Genomic DNA, 15,540 nt, shown 5'->3' on the forward strand with positions numbered 1-15,540 from the left:
CAGATAACGACGACTCAAACCCAAACCAAGATCTTGTTCCTAAACTTAAATGTCACGTGACCAGCAGTCAAACGTCTTGTTTTTTATAATGTTGGGGCATTTTTTCCAAATGTTTTTGGTAATTTTATTTCCAACGTTTTTAGCTCTTTTCTTCAATGTTTTTGGGACAGCTGAAGACATGAAAGGGAAAAGAGAGGGGGAACGACATGCAGCAAAGGGCCCACTGCAGCGAGGAGTGAACATCTATATATGGGCGCCTGCTCTACCAACTGAACTATCCGTCCAAGAATACTTCATTTCTGACTGCTCTGTCTCTTTCACAGAAAGATGGGGCTCGTTGTTTTCGTTTAGACTTGCAGTCATGACACATGGAGTTTCCCTGAAGGTGAGCGTGCCTATGTTCCCACATTTCTAAGATTTTTTTTCCAAAATTAGACCCTATGTTCCCACATTTCCTTTTTCATAAATTTGTATCAGATTTTATCCCCTTAACTCCTAACCCTAAAAAATGTTGTGTGAGGATAGGGCTTAAATTGAGGGGAAATTTAGGAACACAAGACCTAATTTTGAAAAAAGTCCTAAAATGTGGGAACATAGGGTATAAGATTTAAGTTAAACCTACAATAACTGTTGTAAAGTAACTGTTTTTATGATACTCTTCTTTGTTCCTGTTAATATTAAACTGTTTGCAGGGTAGAAAGCCAAGATACTGCTGGATTTCTCATGAGCTAATCACGGGCGCCAATACCTCACCTTGTGAAAAGCACAGAATGCTCCTGAGGACAGAGGAGATGCCTCTGTGTCCCAACCGGCACCAAGAGTCAGGGACTGTCCGAGGTTTCTGCCTGTTAAAAGGACATTTTTCCTCGTCACTGTCGCACCAAATGCTTGCTTTTGGGATGGAATTATTGCGTCTCTGCAAATGATAGAGGGTGGTCTATCATTGTGTATCATTGAGTGTGGTGTGAAGTCATTGCTAGCTTCAGAAAAGCTGCTTTCAAAGTAGTTTCCCCAACCCCGGTTATTTTCAGATAATAAAGTCATGACCTCAAAATAACGGGCATAAAATATTTCTTTTATTTCAATTATTACAGCTGGTGTCAGTTGTTGGAGTCAGAGCTCCATCAAGCATCCCTGAGATGACCCTGAAACTTAAAGGAAAAGTTTGTAAATGTTGGCAAAATAAGAGACGTATCAATCTGAACATCTAACTCAGAAAAAAAAGAGAATGTTTCCCAAAATGTCAAACTACTTGATACTACTAGATTTTTGCTCCCTTCAAATTATTATGAAGGCATATTTTGAAAATCCTTCCCAAACTAAAAAAGCAATCGTGCCAAAGTACAGTAATTGTAATCCTTCACACGATAACGATAACATAGAGCAGTGGTTGTCAAATTTTGTCACATACCCCCTGCAGTAATACAAAGTACCACTAGGCAGTGTTTCCTCTATGTTGATTTTGTAGTGGCGGCCCGCCATTGCAAAATTTTTACCGCCACAGTATCCGAAACAGGGCAGATGCACAATGTAGTCACGGTTGCCTTTTAAATGATCCTGCCGACATAATGCAGCCCCCATTGGCTTCTGCTCACATTGCAATTTAACAACAAGTAGAACTATTCAGAGGTTATTGGGCCCATCCAGTTTAACTCCACATACTGTTGCGTTGATGGAGTTTATTGTGGGTCCGTTGTAATTGGACAACGTTCAACTTCTCAGTTCTGTCAGCTCAGGAGGGGGGGTTGTTCGGACAGACCTGCCCCCACTGCTAAAAAAAATTCAAAAGGAAGCACTGCCTAGGGGTATAAATGTAATCCTACACACGATAACGTAGAGGTCAGAAGCCTAGAAGCCTACAGATGCTCTAAACCTGCCATGTCCACCTTCACTTTGACGAACAGCGTGTCGTCTTTGACGTACGCAGCGAGCTGGTCGAGAGGAATGAAGCATGAAAACCCAACAGCCACGTTGCCGACGGACTCGGCGGCGGGGCGCTGGAAGCTTTTGGAGGCCGGGTCGGGTCTGAAGCTGAGACTCCGGTGGTTGGCGGCGCCGCTTTGATCCAGAACGGACAGAGACACGGTCTGTCTGAAGGGCCACGGCAGCAGAGCGTCGAAGTCTCCCGGCATCAGGACCACATACAGGGACAGGTGAGTCCCTCTTCCCTCGCCGTCCCCGTTCAGATAGACCTTGGAGGCCATTTTGTAGCCACAGCGTCCGATTTGGAAAGGCACGCTGCTCAGGCACGGCGGCTGACCTTTGACCTCAGCTTCCCTCCTGTTGCCGAAATCCTCGATCTTCCAGATCAGTCTGCCGTCGTACGACGTGGCCTCGAGCTCCTGCAGGCGCTGCTTGTTGTGACCGAGCGTGGCGGCGTGGAGATCCAGGAGACCCGAGTGATGCTTCAGCTTCTCCCCCAAAGTTCCTGGAAGAAGGAAATAACAACAGTGTTCACGGAAATGTTCTACAGCTCGCCCCCTCCGACCTCTCCGACCCTCCTACTAGAGCCAGACCGGACTGATATATATCGCATTTTCCAAACTATTGGTATCTGCATTTATAATGGACGATAAATTAATATTGAAAAAATAAAATATGAACGGACAAAACACCCTTCAACCATGTTATGAGTGTTGGCGTTGCATAGTTTTAGTCTAAGGCTACGTTCACAACGCCAGTCTTAATGCTTAGTTTGGATTTTTTGCACAGATCTGATTTTCTGTTTGGCTGTTCACATGACCTTTTAAAATGTGGCCTATATCAGATTCCAGTGGGAACTGTTTGCGGTTTCGAACTGACCCGCATGGGCAAAAGAACAATAACAATGACATCAGACGCAGCACGCTGTCGCGCTAAAGTTCGGAAGGTTATGGAGGAAATTAGCATTTTCACTTTTATTTCAAAATGTTTGTGTAATGGCAGCCGAGCTTACCCTAATCAGGTCTAACACCTCCCTCTCCCTCCATTGACTTGCTCCATCACTGGTCTGCATTTTGTAGGCCTAGTCTAGTTTTTAATGTTACTGTCTGTGTCTCGGGCTAACTCAGCATCAATGGGACAAATGTCGATGTAGATTGACGTAAAAGTCGCATTAAATCCTCCTTGGTTGTTCACTCTGTGGCCGCATTGAAAAAACTCAGACCTGGGACCACATATGGAAGTGGACTAAATCTGATTTAAGTGTTCACACTACTACTACTACTACTACTACTACTACTAAGTCTGACCTGGTCACTTGATCCCAAAAAAATCAGATTTGGGCCACTTTTGCCTGCAGTCTGAACGTAGCCTAAACCTCCGACCCTCAACTTCAGATCCACTGATTCAAAACTATTTTTGTTAACACTGTTTATTAATTTTCTTACTTACAAACAATCACAACTGTAACCCCGTAGAACTTCACAGTATCACAATAATACAATAATGTGAAAGTAACAAAAGTAGAAAATACAATACAATACTCAATACACAGACATAAAACATAAAATAAATACTGAGAATTGAATGAAAGTTATTAGGTAGTTTCATCACGAATCTTAAATCTGAGCTGGGCTTTAGGCAACTACAACAGTTCATGAAAGACGTTGGTTTGAAGTCACCGTCAGACTTCTTTTTTTTGGGGGGGGAGGGGGGCTTTTTCCCTTTATTATAGTGACCGTGGATAGACAGGAAAGGGGGAGAGAGACGGGGGATGACTCGCAGCAAAGGGCCGCAGGTCGGATTCAAACCTGCGCCGCTGCAAAGGACTCTTAACGCTCTTACTGGGTGAGCTAGAGGCCGCCCCAGCGTCAGCGTATGTTATTTTTTAACATACTGGTCACACTTTACTTGAACGTATCAACATAATCATGGGATTGACACTGTCAAAACTATGACATGACACTGTCATGAACGTGTCATAAACATTTATGATCTTCCACTAGTCCAGGACTAAAAATCATATCTCTGTATTTTTCGGCTGAATGCTGATACACAATATATATCTCTCTATCTCTAATTTATATTTTTTACAAAGTAGGCTAAATGTTCAGTTTTAAGTCAAAGCCACTTTTCACAAGCTCTTTTATTAAAACAGATGTGATTAAAATAAAATGCAAAGACAGGGTTTCCTTCCCAATTTGAAAATATACAGCTGCAACACATGTAAATTATCTGAAATAAATAGCTTGGGATATATTTAAAAAAAATATATCGCTGAGAAAGCTTGTTCACTTGTTTTCAATAACAGACCCGGATAGCCCAGTAGCTCATATAGGGAGAGAGGGGGGAGTACGATGGACTCAATCTACTCCCAGAGAGACGGCTGACTCATTATGAATGGGTCCAGCACGGGTCGAATGCGGGTCAGCGGCGTTACACATCACTGCGCTGCATTTTTATGAACTATGATATTCTGGCCATGGGTCACATCTCTCGCCCAGGTCCAGCAGGCTCCGTCTCACACGCTATTACTCAACCACTTGAAGTTACCGTAGTTCCATTCAATTACTTCTTCTGTGTTTTTCACCGTGGCGGCCGCAGTAACCGAGAGTTACCAGCGGAAACACTGGTACCAATACAGGTTTCCTTCTCATACTTAACAATATACAGCTGTGTTAATAATACAGGTTTCCCTCTCATACTTAACAATATATAGATGTGTTAATAACAATTAAAACTGGAGACAAATGTCAGCATGTGGACCGGCGGCGCTACGTCTCTCCATGTTGCAGGTGAGCCGGCCGGTGTGTGAGTAAATGGGGGGGGCGCGGAGGAGAGATCCAAACAAAGGCACGGCTTTCCAGAAGGAATGGGTCATGTAACGCAACATTAAACCTTATCCATAGAAACAACATCGCTTCGTTGGTGGAGAGGCAGCGGATGAGGACATTAGGTGCACCGGTGTCATGTCACGAACATATTTAACCAGCATTGTAGGAGATATTTAGGAGCCACATATTGTACATTGTTTGTGGTCTCATTTGTGTCTGTGTGTTTGTTGATTGTTGTGTTGTGGGTGGTGGGCGTTTTTATGCCAGTTTGAGCGGAAGTGATGATAAAAAATGTTTTATTTCGTAATAGCAGAATGATCAGATATGTAAGCAAAACACAAGTTTTATTTTTCAAAAAGTAGACTTTGCTTGCTATCTAACCTGCCTGAGTCAATGTAAAAACAATTACCCCAAACAAAATCACTCGACAGGTTCACTTCACTAACCCTGAATTATCACCTTCTCTTCATGGTTCATAACATACAGTAAGACAGCTATGGAGAGGAGCACTGAGTGGAAGGATCTGAGCCAAATGACATGCAGCTGGCTCATTCTGTGCCAAAATCCAGGAAAACTGTTGCTGCACCCTCAAGCATTTTCAAAGATTTCAAGCACCCATATGAACCCTGAATCTATTTGTTTGCTTCACCTGTTCACCTGGGTCTTTTGGGCTTTGACGGAGAGGGGGGTGAGCCTGGGAGCCACACACTTTCTGTTAACCGCCGCACTAACGCAATTATTTTCTACTCACAAGTTAACTTTACATTGGTAACTGCAGTGCTAGTTGTATAGTACGTGTGGAAGAAGAAGAATAAAATCATTGCAATACAATCTGGAGCGCGTCAAAGTGTGCAATTGCGTCTCTCTGTGTTTAGTCCCTCGTGGCAGCACTTTGTTGGACTGCTTACAGCCCCAATAAGCATGTTTCTAGAACCTGAACAGAACCAGGGACAGGTTCATTATAAGACGCTGGTCTAACAGCTGTCTGGTGACCTCTGAGTGACTCGTTGAGAGCAGGTGATGGAGTCAGATTGTCAGGTTTTTGTTACCCAGGTGTTCTCGGAGGGCCTCGGCTGCAGACACTTCCTGGATCGCAGCATCCAGAGACTTCCTGAGTTCCTCCAGATCCTCCAGACCCCCGAGCCCCCGAGAGACCTGCTGGACGGAGGACAGGACGTCCTGCTGCCTGCACAGTGCCCTCTGGACAGACAGACAGACAGACAGACAGACAGGTAACATGCTTTAATAACACTGATCAGACAGACAGACACACAGGTAACAAGCTTTAATAATACTCACCACACAGACAGACCGGTCTTTAAGGTATATAAGATAATGCCTAATTTGCATATTTAAACATAACATTTCAGATAACTTGTAATACAACAAATACTTGTTTCATTCTGATATCAGTTCTAGTTTTGAATATGTGTTGCCTGTTCTCTACAGGCCGATGAATGAGAATGTGAGTGTGGATGGACCTGAGCAGCAGAGACCAGGTGTTCATGGCTGCTGTTCTGCTGCTGCAGCGGGAGCATCTTCTTCTGCAGAGCAGCGAGCAGCAAACTGTCTGTCTGCACCTCCTGCTGCCTCAGCAGCGCCTCCTCCTGGAGAACCTCCACCTAACCAGGGGGGGGCAACAGCTCACACTGAGGTCACAGTCAGAGACAAGGGGGAATGTAACTCAGGACGTTTACTCCAGTACTGTACTTGGTCCAGATGTTGAGGTACTTGTACTTTACTTGAGTCTTTTCTTTTCATGTCACTTTCTACTTCTACTCCGCTACATTCATCTGTTCCAGCTTTAGTTACTAGTTACTTTAGTTACTCCGCTACATTCATCTGTTCCAGCTTTAGTTACTAGTTACTTTAGTTACTCCGCTACATTCATCTGTTCCAGCTTTAGTTACTAGTTACTTTAGTTACTCCGCTACATTCATCTGTTCCAGCTTTAGTTACTAGTTACTTTAGTTACTCCATTACATTCATCTGTTACAGCTTTAGTTACTAGTTACTTTAGTTACTAGTTACTTCACACATTAAGATCCCCCCTGTAGAAACCCTGAGAATGAGCTGTCCCATACCTGTTGCTCCAGGTGTGTGTTGCTCCTCAGGACCAGCAGCATGTGATGAGCGACAGCGGCGTCTTCGTGCAGCTTCACGTTGCGTCTCCTGTCCTGCAGGACACAGCGGGGGGAGGGCTGTCAGGGCTTCTGTGTGTGTGTGTGTGTGTGTGTGTGTGTGTGTGTGTGTGTGTGTGTGTGTGTGTGTGTGTGTGTGTGTGTGTGTGTGTGTGTGGGGGTCACAGTGTGTCACGTCTTCACGAGAGGAACTCACCTTCACAGAGCAGCCAAACTTCTTATAAGAACAGTCGACGTGAAGCTCCGGACACGCCTCTCTGTGTTCAGCCAGCTGGGAGACCAGAGAGACATTTACACACATGTTAATGTCTTCCTTTATTACACAGCTTGGTGGAATACTTGCCTCTGATTGGACTGTCCGAAGTGTGGATATGTGAATCTATTATTTATTTTAGAGCGGATACAAAAAGTTGACAGGGGAACGTATGAATGTAAGGTGTTTTCACTGTTGATTTGTTGAACAGTTTTAAAGAATTCCCTTGTGTCTCGTATACTTATTGCTCCAAAACTGAAAGACTGAGCTCACCTTGTGTCTGGGAACCTTCAGGGAGCAGCCGGTTGGACAGTCCACCTCCACCTCGGGACAGAAGCTCTGCACATGATCCTAGAGAATCAGAACCACTCCACAGTTCAGACATACACCGTAACTATGATGGACCAAGCTTCTTCATTTGGTCTCTTTGTGGTCATTTCTGGGTCATTTCTCTTTTTCTACATCATCTTGGACCCTATCTAGAGCAGATCATAAATAAATAATTAACACTCAAAAAACTTAAAGACAAAACTTAAAGCTAAAGAATTCCGAATGCAATCTTTAAATCTGAAAAAAAGTCTTTTAGTTTCATTCATTCGGCACCTAAACCTTATAAAGGCCGGAAACTAAGGGTGCTCCGATTGATTGGTCACCGATCGTTATCGGACGATAAAGGCTTTAAATAGTTTGATCGGTGGTCTCCATAAAAGGCCGATCAGATGACGCACTACTCGTGAGAAAATGTTCTACATGCAGCTAAGTTACACACCAACCAGACAGGCAGAAAAAGCAGTTGGACTGATCAGTCTCCCCGAGTTGGTCAAAAAAAGTGCCTCAGGACACACTAAAGACACACTAAAGACACACTGAAGTCACACTGAAGACACACTGAAGACACACTGAAGTCACACTGAAGTCACACTAAAGACACACTGAAGACACACTGAAGTCACACTGAAGACACACTGAAGAAGACACTGACAGTTTTTTTGTAATTTATTCCAAAATAAGGCTTTATATGTTAAGCTCTAAGCTGTTTAAGGTGTGTTTCTAACAGAGGAAGTGGAATGTTGAACGTTTCCTGTCAATAAAAGTAAACTGTTGACAATTCACAATACATTATCTTCTGTTAATTTTAATATGTATACATTGTTGTTAAGAATATTAAAATTAATATATGATAAATAAAAAACCCACCCCGGAAACCCTGAATATAACGTATATAAACTAAATCATTCTGACAAACTAAAAACTAGGAAACACACCAACTCAAGCAAAACTAAAATGAAATAGAAAAGTCAAGACTGAAACAAAAGTGAAAACTAATTCCATCCTATAATAAGCTGGGAGTGTTAAAGCGGCCCGGTGCGTGGCGTTACCTGCAGGAGGCGGAGTCTCTGCGGCTGCTGGCAGTGTGGGCAGGGCTCGGCGCGGTGAGGACAGGTAACGCTCAGGTGTTCCTGCAGCTGTCTGCGCTGCAGCACGGCCCTGCAGCCGGGGTTACCGCACGGCAACCACTCGTACTCACAGCAGCTCCGGTGGTCCTGCACCAGTCAGCACGCAGGGTTACATACATACATACATACATACATACATAGATAGATTTTTATTGATCCCAAAAAAACTGGGAAATTCCGGTGTTGCAGCAGCAAAAAATATCAGATGCACATCACATATACAGAATATACATGAAGTAAAAGAATACAATATACATTAAATAATAATAGGATAGAATATAAGAACAAATAGGTTAAAATATCTATAAGTTGGGAATAAAAACTAGTACAACTGTTTAAATAGTATTAATAAAGCTGTAGGTAAACAAACCTATTGTGCAAGTTGCAATTAGTGCAGTTGTGATGTCTATGAGTCTTATCTGTCCCTCAGTGATGAATTAAATAGTTTGATTGCCTGTGGTAGGAATGATTTCCGGTAGCGGTCCGTGCGACATCGAAGCTGTCGGAGCCTCTTAGAGAAGGGGCTCCTCTGTTGGACCAGTGTGGGGGGGTGGAGAGGGTGGTCGGGGTTATCCATGATAGATAACAGTTTGATAACAGCTTCAAATGTGTCCTGTTTGCAGCCAATAACGGAGCCAGCCTTCCTGATCAGTTTATTCAGTCTGTTTGTGTCACTAATTAACCAGTGATGCACCGAATCCACAATTCTGATTGGGCTGAATATTGGGCTTTTTGACGAGGTTCTGGTTTCTGCCGAACTTAAGATTTTTTTCCCAGCGAACTGAACCCTACGCTTGCACTAGGCGCGCTACGCAGGTCGCTGTAATGACGGCGCCGTTGGTTACGGGAAGGTGTTTACGTAGGTTCAATGCAGCAGGCTGTGAGGAAGTGGACATGGAACTGGTGAGCAGAACAAGTTGTTGTTTGGAAGAACTTTCAGTCAAAAGAAGAACATTCTCCGACTGAAGGTAAGAGACAGAAAAGGCCAGTAGAAATAGCAATGCAGATTAGGACTAGACGATTTCCTAGGCAGATATTGACTTGGGTGGAAGTAGACTACAGCCGAAGCACTGCTACTCAGGCACAGAGATATCGGCAGCAAAGTCATCCTTTCTGAGCCCCGCGGATCTCAGTCAGGGCAGAGGTTGTCCACTAACCCAGAAACAGTGACTTTGCCGGCGGCAGAGCCCCGCGGCATTGTTATTTTTACTCATTGTGAATACGCAGGCCACAAGAAGTAATTAGGTTTTGTTTTTGTTGTTGTTGGGGTCACTTTTACTCACGACATGCTAACAACAACAACAGATTCCTATCATTATGCTAAGCTAAGCTAGCAGCGGCGCCGCCGGACTAAGACCATGCATGCACTGAGACAAAAATGCATTTGCCCCCCTATATCAATAAAGAGGAGACGGTGAATAACCTAATTTCCACAAACGGTAACATATTCCTTTAAATGTCAATATGTTCTAGTCTCTTCTCTCCTCTGGGACAGGAAACTGAAGATCTTTGAGTTGTGGACAAAACAAGACATTTGAGGACGTTTATCTTGGGCTTGTTTTGAATCAGTAATCCACATTTTAGAGACAGAACTACTCATCCTTTCATCCCTACTGTGTTATATTCCCCTGGTGTTCGAGGTGTCGTTAAACGTGAGTTGAGACTGGACTGTTGTTCACAACGTCTACCTGCAGGTGGCGTAACGTTACGACAGAGGTGCATTCTGGGGAGTTGGTGCAGTACACTTCTAAACCGGAGATTTCTCGTTTGCAGCAGTTGTCCTGGAACACCTGCAGGTAGAAAACTCAATAAGTGCCTAAACCTTTCCAACGTTAGTTAAAGGGTAACTTGGGTTGTTGGTTTTTAAACCCTGGGACACCATGTTTCTGTGTTCCTGTGTGTTTCTGTGTGTTCCTGTGTGTTCCTGTGTGTTTCTGTGTGTTCCTGTGTGTTCCTGTGTGTTTCTGTGTGTTCCTGTGTGTTTCTGTGTGTTCTGTGTGTGTGTTTCTGTGTGTGTTCCTGTGTGTTCCTGTGTGTTCCTGTGTGTTTCTGTGTGTTCCTGTGTGTTTCTGTGTGTTCCTGTGTGTTCCTGTGTGTTGTGTGTTTCTGTGTGTTCCTGTGTGTTCCTGTGTGTTCCTGTGTGTTCCTGTGTGTTCCTGTGTGTTCCTGTGTGTTCCTGTGTGTTCCTGTGTGTTTCTGTGTGTTTCTGTGTGTTCCTGTGTGTTCCTGTGTGTTTCTGTGTGTTTCTGTGTGTTCCTGTGTGTTCCTGTGTGTTTCTGTGTGTTTCTGTGTGTTTCTGTGTGTTCCTGTGTGTTCCTGTGTGTTTCTGTGTGTTCCTGTGTGTTCCTGTGTGTTTCTGTGTGTTCCTGTGTGTTCCTGTGTGTTTCTGTGTGTTCCTGTGTGTTCCTGTGTGTTTCTGTGTGTTCCTGTTTCTAAGTGACTGATGGGAACAACAATCTTTGACATTGGTCCAGTATTACATGAGATCGCTGCAGTCGGCAGTGGACAAAAAAAAACAAGCTACAACGTAAGTTAATAGGACAATTGTGCAGCTTGTATTTACCTTCATAAAGTGCTTGTTTTGCCGCTGACAGACTCAGATTATTATTCTAAGTGTTTGACAACATTATGGGATGGATCCCTACAGAGATAGACCTTTTAGTTAAAGAGAAAGATCCCTTTTTTTAAACATCCGCAAAATTGCGTTCACTATCTCCACCAGACTCCATGTAAATAATCAGGACTTTTATCATCGTAAAACACACTTTATTCAAAGTCGACAGAAACTAAATAAAACTATAAAATAGAACCCGACCGATAAAGGATTTTTAAGGCCGATATCGATACAAATATTTGGTGATTTAAAAATCCGATATTCCGATATATCAGCCGATATACAGTACATTTAAAAAAAAAAATCCAGAAACGCGTAACAAAACATAAACAGATTTCCCTAACATTAGTTATTTGTAGTTATTTATTAGTCCTCACTAAAATAATATGATAATGAAGTTTAAAAATAAACGTTTGTTTGTTTTATTGTCATAACAGAACATCATAAATGTATAAAAATCCAAACTTAAGATATGAAACTTAAAGTCCTTTGAACAAAAACACAATAACAAAAAAGTGTTGCCAACAGGGAGGTTGTAGAGCGCCCCCTGGTGGACAGACTATGCAACGCCAACACTCAGAACATGGTTGAAGGGGGTTTCGACCGTTTTTATTTTATTTTTTAAATATTCATTTATCGGCCGTTATAAATACAGATACCGATAGTTTGGAAAATGCCTAATATCGGCTGATAATATCGGTCCGCCGAGATATCGGTCGGGCTCTACTATAAAAAGTTGTTTTTGGTCAACTTTAACCAACCATCACAACTCTAGTTTTGGTTGAAATAAACATATACCGTAGTTTACAGATTTACATGTGAGAATATGTTGGCTCTATACACGCTAAGAGTAGTCTTTTTTTAAATGGAGTCTGGTGGGTTTAGCACTAGCGAATTCAGAGCTGTTACTGGTTAAACATAAAGGGCTTAAAGAGGTTTTAAAGCTCTATCTCTGTAGGGATCCATCCCATAATGTTGTCAGACACTTAGAATAATAATGTGAGTCTGTCAGCAGCAACAACAGAACTTTTAGTGGACTCTAGCTGATGCTGAACATTAGTCCTGTAGGGTTACATTACAGCCTGGTTCACGGCTGTCTGTTACATCGTTTTCACTCAATACTGGAACCAGTTTCAAAGATTGTTGCTCCCATCAGTCACTAAGACACACAAACATGGGGAAATATGGTCCAGGTTGACCAAAAACAACAGTAGTTACCCTTTAATGTAGTGCTCACTGGTTGTGTGACTAAAATACTGCAGTTTGTTTCTGACCTCAGCTGGTGTGATGACTGCTCCGTCCACGGGACAGACTGGACCGGACGGCGAAGAACTCTCCCTGAAACACAGAGCAGAGGGCAGACGGAGACGTCACGTGACCACGGACCGATGCTCCGCCAACGGCTTTCAAGAGAAGATAAATGTGTAAAGATTACAACCGGCTGAGATACAAAATGAAGGCGTTGCAGTTTTTAACAACAAGTTATATGGAAATGAATAATGGTGATTTTAAACACGGAGACACACAGACAGACAGACAGACAGGCAGACACAGAGACACACAGACAGGCAGACACAGAGACAGATAGACAGAGACAAACAGAAACAGAGACAGACATTAGGAAAGGTTGCTGACCCCTGTCTACTTTAGATTTCCCTAGTGTGACTTCAGACGTCACTACTTTATGTATTTGAAGAGATTTATTTCTATTCATGTCGTTATTATGATGAGGGATTTGTTTCAAACATCATGTTTTTGTTATTTGAAGATAAAATATAGTTTCAGTGTCACTTTTGATAAGACGACACATCTGTTGTTTTTTTGCACAGTTTATAGAAATAAAGGAATATTGTTCAGTCGTGTCTGCAGCTCGTTCTGACAAAAACGCTAAAAAGCGAGTATGCATCTTTATAACACGCCAATAATGGCATACGAATTGGCGTGTCATACATACACCACTTGATGACATCAGTCTGAATGTACCGTGATTAAAACAGGAAGTTACTTCAAGCTAATAACAGCTGATTGGTCCTACAGCAGTTTTTGGAGGCAGAGGAAGCAGTAGATGTGTCCGCAGGAGTTCTGCTGCGGGTTGAGCACGACTCCTCTGCAGACCGGACAGACAAACTCCTCCTTCAGCGGCGCCACGAACTTCAGCGAGTGCTGGACGGAGGTCAGCTCCGACTCCCAGGACCGCAGGCTGGACTCGTCGGAGCGCAGACTGGACTCCTCGGACCCTCCCGGCTTTGTGTCTGCTGCCGCCATGAGTCCACAGGAGACCCTGAACACATCATAGAGGTGATTTAAGTCACTTTAAATCCCAATTCAGTTGTACTTGAATCTTTGTTTAAGTAGTCTCTACTGGTCTGACTAGTCCGCACATTATCCCTGGATGGGAGGACAACGTGCTCTGGTTTATTGGCATTTCATTAAACCAATCACAATCGTGCTAAGTGCTGCAGTACAACCAGCAGAAGAGTAATTATCTCTGAGGTAAGTTTAGAGACACAACTCTTTAATTATTCAAATATTAAATGTTTTTGGCAAATAATTATTCCCCAAAATGATGATTATGCTTATTTTTGTAAAGTAAGTGCTGTAGTACAACCAGCAGGGGGCCTTCTATGTGTGGAGTAGATTTGGAAACATGACTCTCTGTAATTATGACATATATTACATTTTTTTGGCAAAAAGTATTTACCAAAATTATGAATATGCTTATTTTTTTTTAAAGTAAGTGCTGCAGTACAACCAGCAGGAGACTAATTATCTGTGAGGTAAGTGTAAAGACACCACTCTTTTTAAATTATTAAAATATTAAATGTTTTTGGCAAAACATTATTCCCCAAAATTATGATTATGCTTACTTTTGTAAAGTAAGTGCTGTAGTACAACCAGCAGGGGGCCTTCTATGTGTGGAGTAGATTTGGAGACATGACTCTCTGTAATTATGACATATATTCAATTTGTTTGGTAAGAAGTATTTACCAAAATTATGAATATGCTTATTTTTTTTTAAAGTAAGTGCTGCAGTACAACCAGCAGGAGACTAATTATCTGTGAGGTAAGTGTAAAGACACCACTCTTTTTAGTTATTAAAATATTTAAGGTTTTTGTCAAGAAATATTCCCCAAAATTATGGAAATGCTTATTTTTTTAAAGTAGGTGTAGTACAGCCAGCAGGAGACAAGTTATAATTGAGGTAAGTTGGGAGACACTACCTAATTTAATCATTAAATTAATATTATTTTTGTGTCGGTGTAGTAGTTTGTAGACGGTCCCTAAGCTCTCGTCTAACTGAAGGGGATGATCGTTTTTTGGTATGACACCTGTCGTCTCCCCTCCTTTATCAGCATGGCTGCACACCGGCTGATCACACACTCACACACACACACACACACACACACACACACACACACACACACTCACACACACACACACACACACACACACACACACACACACACACACACACACACACACTCACACTCACACACACACACACACACACACACACACACACACACACATGTGACCAGGTAAAGAACACGGATGTTAGAGAGGACGGACTGAAGGGGAATCCCCTCCTCCTCTTCTTGGTCTTGTGCTGCGGCCCGTTTCTTTATTTAAATCAGCTATATAAACTGACCTGAGATCAGTGGGACCGACCGACCGACCGACCGACTTACTGACTGGCTCGGAGTCCCTGAACTCTCCGTTAGGAACGTCTCCAAACATCCTCTCTCTGAGCCTCACATGGGTTCTCGCTGAAACTTTACTTTCACTTTTACACTTCTCTATCTCTTACCTTCAGTCGGAGAAACTTCTGGAGCTCTGAAAGTCAGACACAGCTGTGCGCAGCTGCGCACAGGTGCACACGCTGCGGTCTGCCGGCCACAGCAGGTCGATAGCACCGATTAGAGTCGGTTATCTGCGCGTGACACGGCAGCGGGAAAAAGGAAGAGGAAGCTCTGACTGCAGGAAGTGACTCAGCATCAACCTGCTGTCTGCTACTATGACTCGGTTATGGGCGTCGGTTTCTGTTCATATATCAATATGTCACAATATAAATCCTATAAGCATTGATAAGATGAGATATGAGATATGAGATGAGATAGACTGTATTGATCCCAGTCTGGGGAACTCCCCTTGTTAGGCTACAGCAGCTCAATAATTCAAAAACAAAATACAAATTCAATAGAAATATACATAACAAATACTAATATATTTTTTCTTTTTTTGTTTGGTACCAGGATATAACGTTACTGTGTGTGTGTCTGTGTGTTGTATGCATGTGTGTGCGTGTGTGTGTGCGTCTGTG

General features: G+C 42.8%; 1 protein-coding gene across 1 annotated transcript; it reads right to left on the reverse strand.

The window, feature by feature from the left end:
• Positions 1-1,054: 1,054 nt before the first annotated feature.
• On the reverse strand, positions 1,055-15,183 carry traf5 (Tnf receptor-associated factor 5). Its single transcript, XM_028565134.1, has 11 exons — positions 15,028-15,183; positions 13,255-13,500; positions 12,494-12,557; positions 10,294-10,395; positions 8,528-8,692; positions 7,422-7,499; positions 7,092-7,166; positions 6,839-6,931; positions 6,236-6,376; positions 5,804-5,954; positions 1,055-2,428 (listed from the first exon to the last, which is right to left on the reverse strand). The coding sequence occupies exons 2-11, from the start codon at positions 13,482-13,484 to the stop codon at positions 1,857-1,859; spliced, it is 1,671 nt and encodes a 556-aa protein (XP_028420935.1). The 5' UTR covers positions 13,485-13,500; positions 15,028-15,183; the 3' UTR covers positions 1,055-1,856.
• Between the last annotated feature and the right edge of the window lie 357 nt (positions 15,184-15,540).

Source organism: Perca flavescens, chromosome 2 (genome assembly GCF_004354835.1).
Source record: "Perca flavescens isolate YP-PL-M2 chromosome 2, PFLA_1.0, whole genome shotgun sequence".
In the NCBI taxonomy this organism is placed as follows: Eukaryota; Metazoa; Chordata; class Actinopteri; order Perciformes; family Percidae; genus Perca; species Perca flavescens.

Coding starts and splice junctions, on each gene's coding strand:
- traf5 (XM_028565134.1), bottom strand. CDS start 13,484: ATGGCGGCAGCAGACACAAAGCCGGGAGGGTCCGAGGAGTCCAGTCTG. Junction 5,955..6,235: donor ACCTGGTCTCTGCTGCTCAG/GTCCATCCACAC, acceptor CTGTCTGTCCAG/AGGGCACTGTGCAGGCAGCA. Junction 2,429..5,803: donor GGCCCTCCGAGAACACCTGG/GTAACAAAAACC, acceptor TCCTTCTTCCAG/GAACTTTGGGGGAGAAGCTG.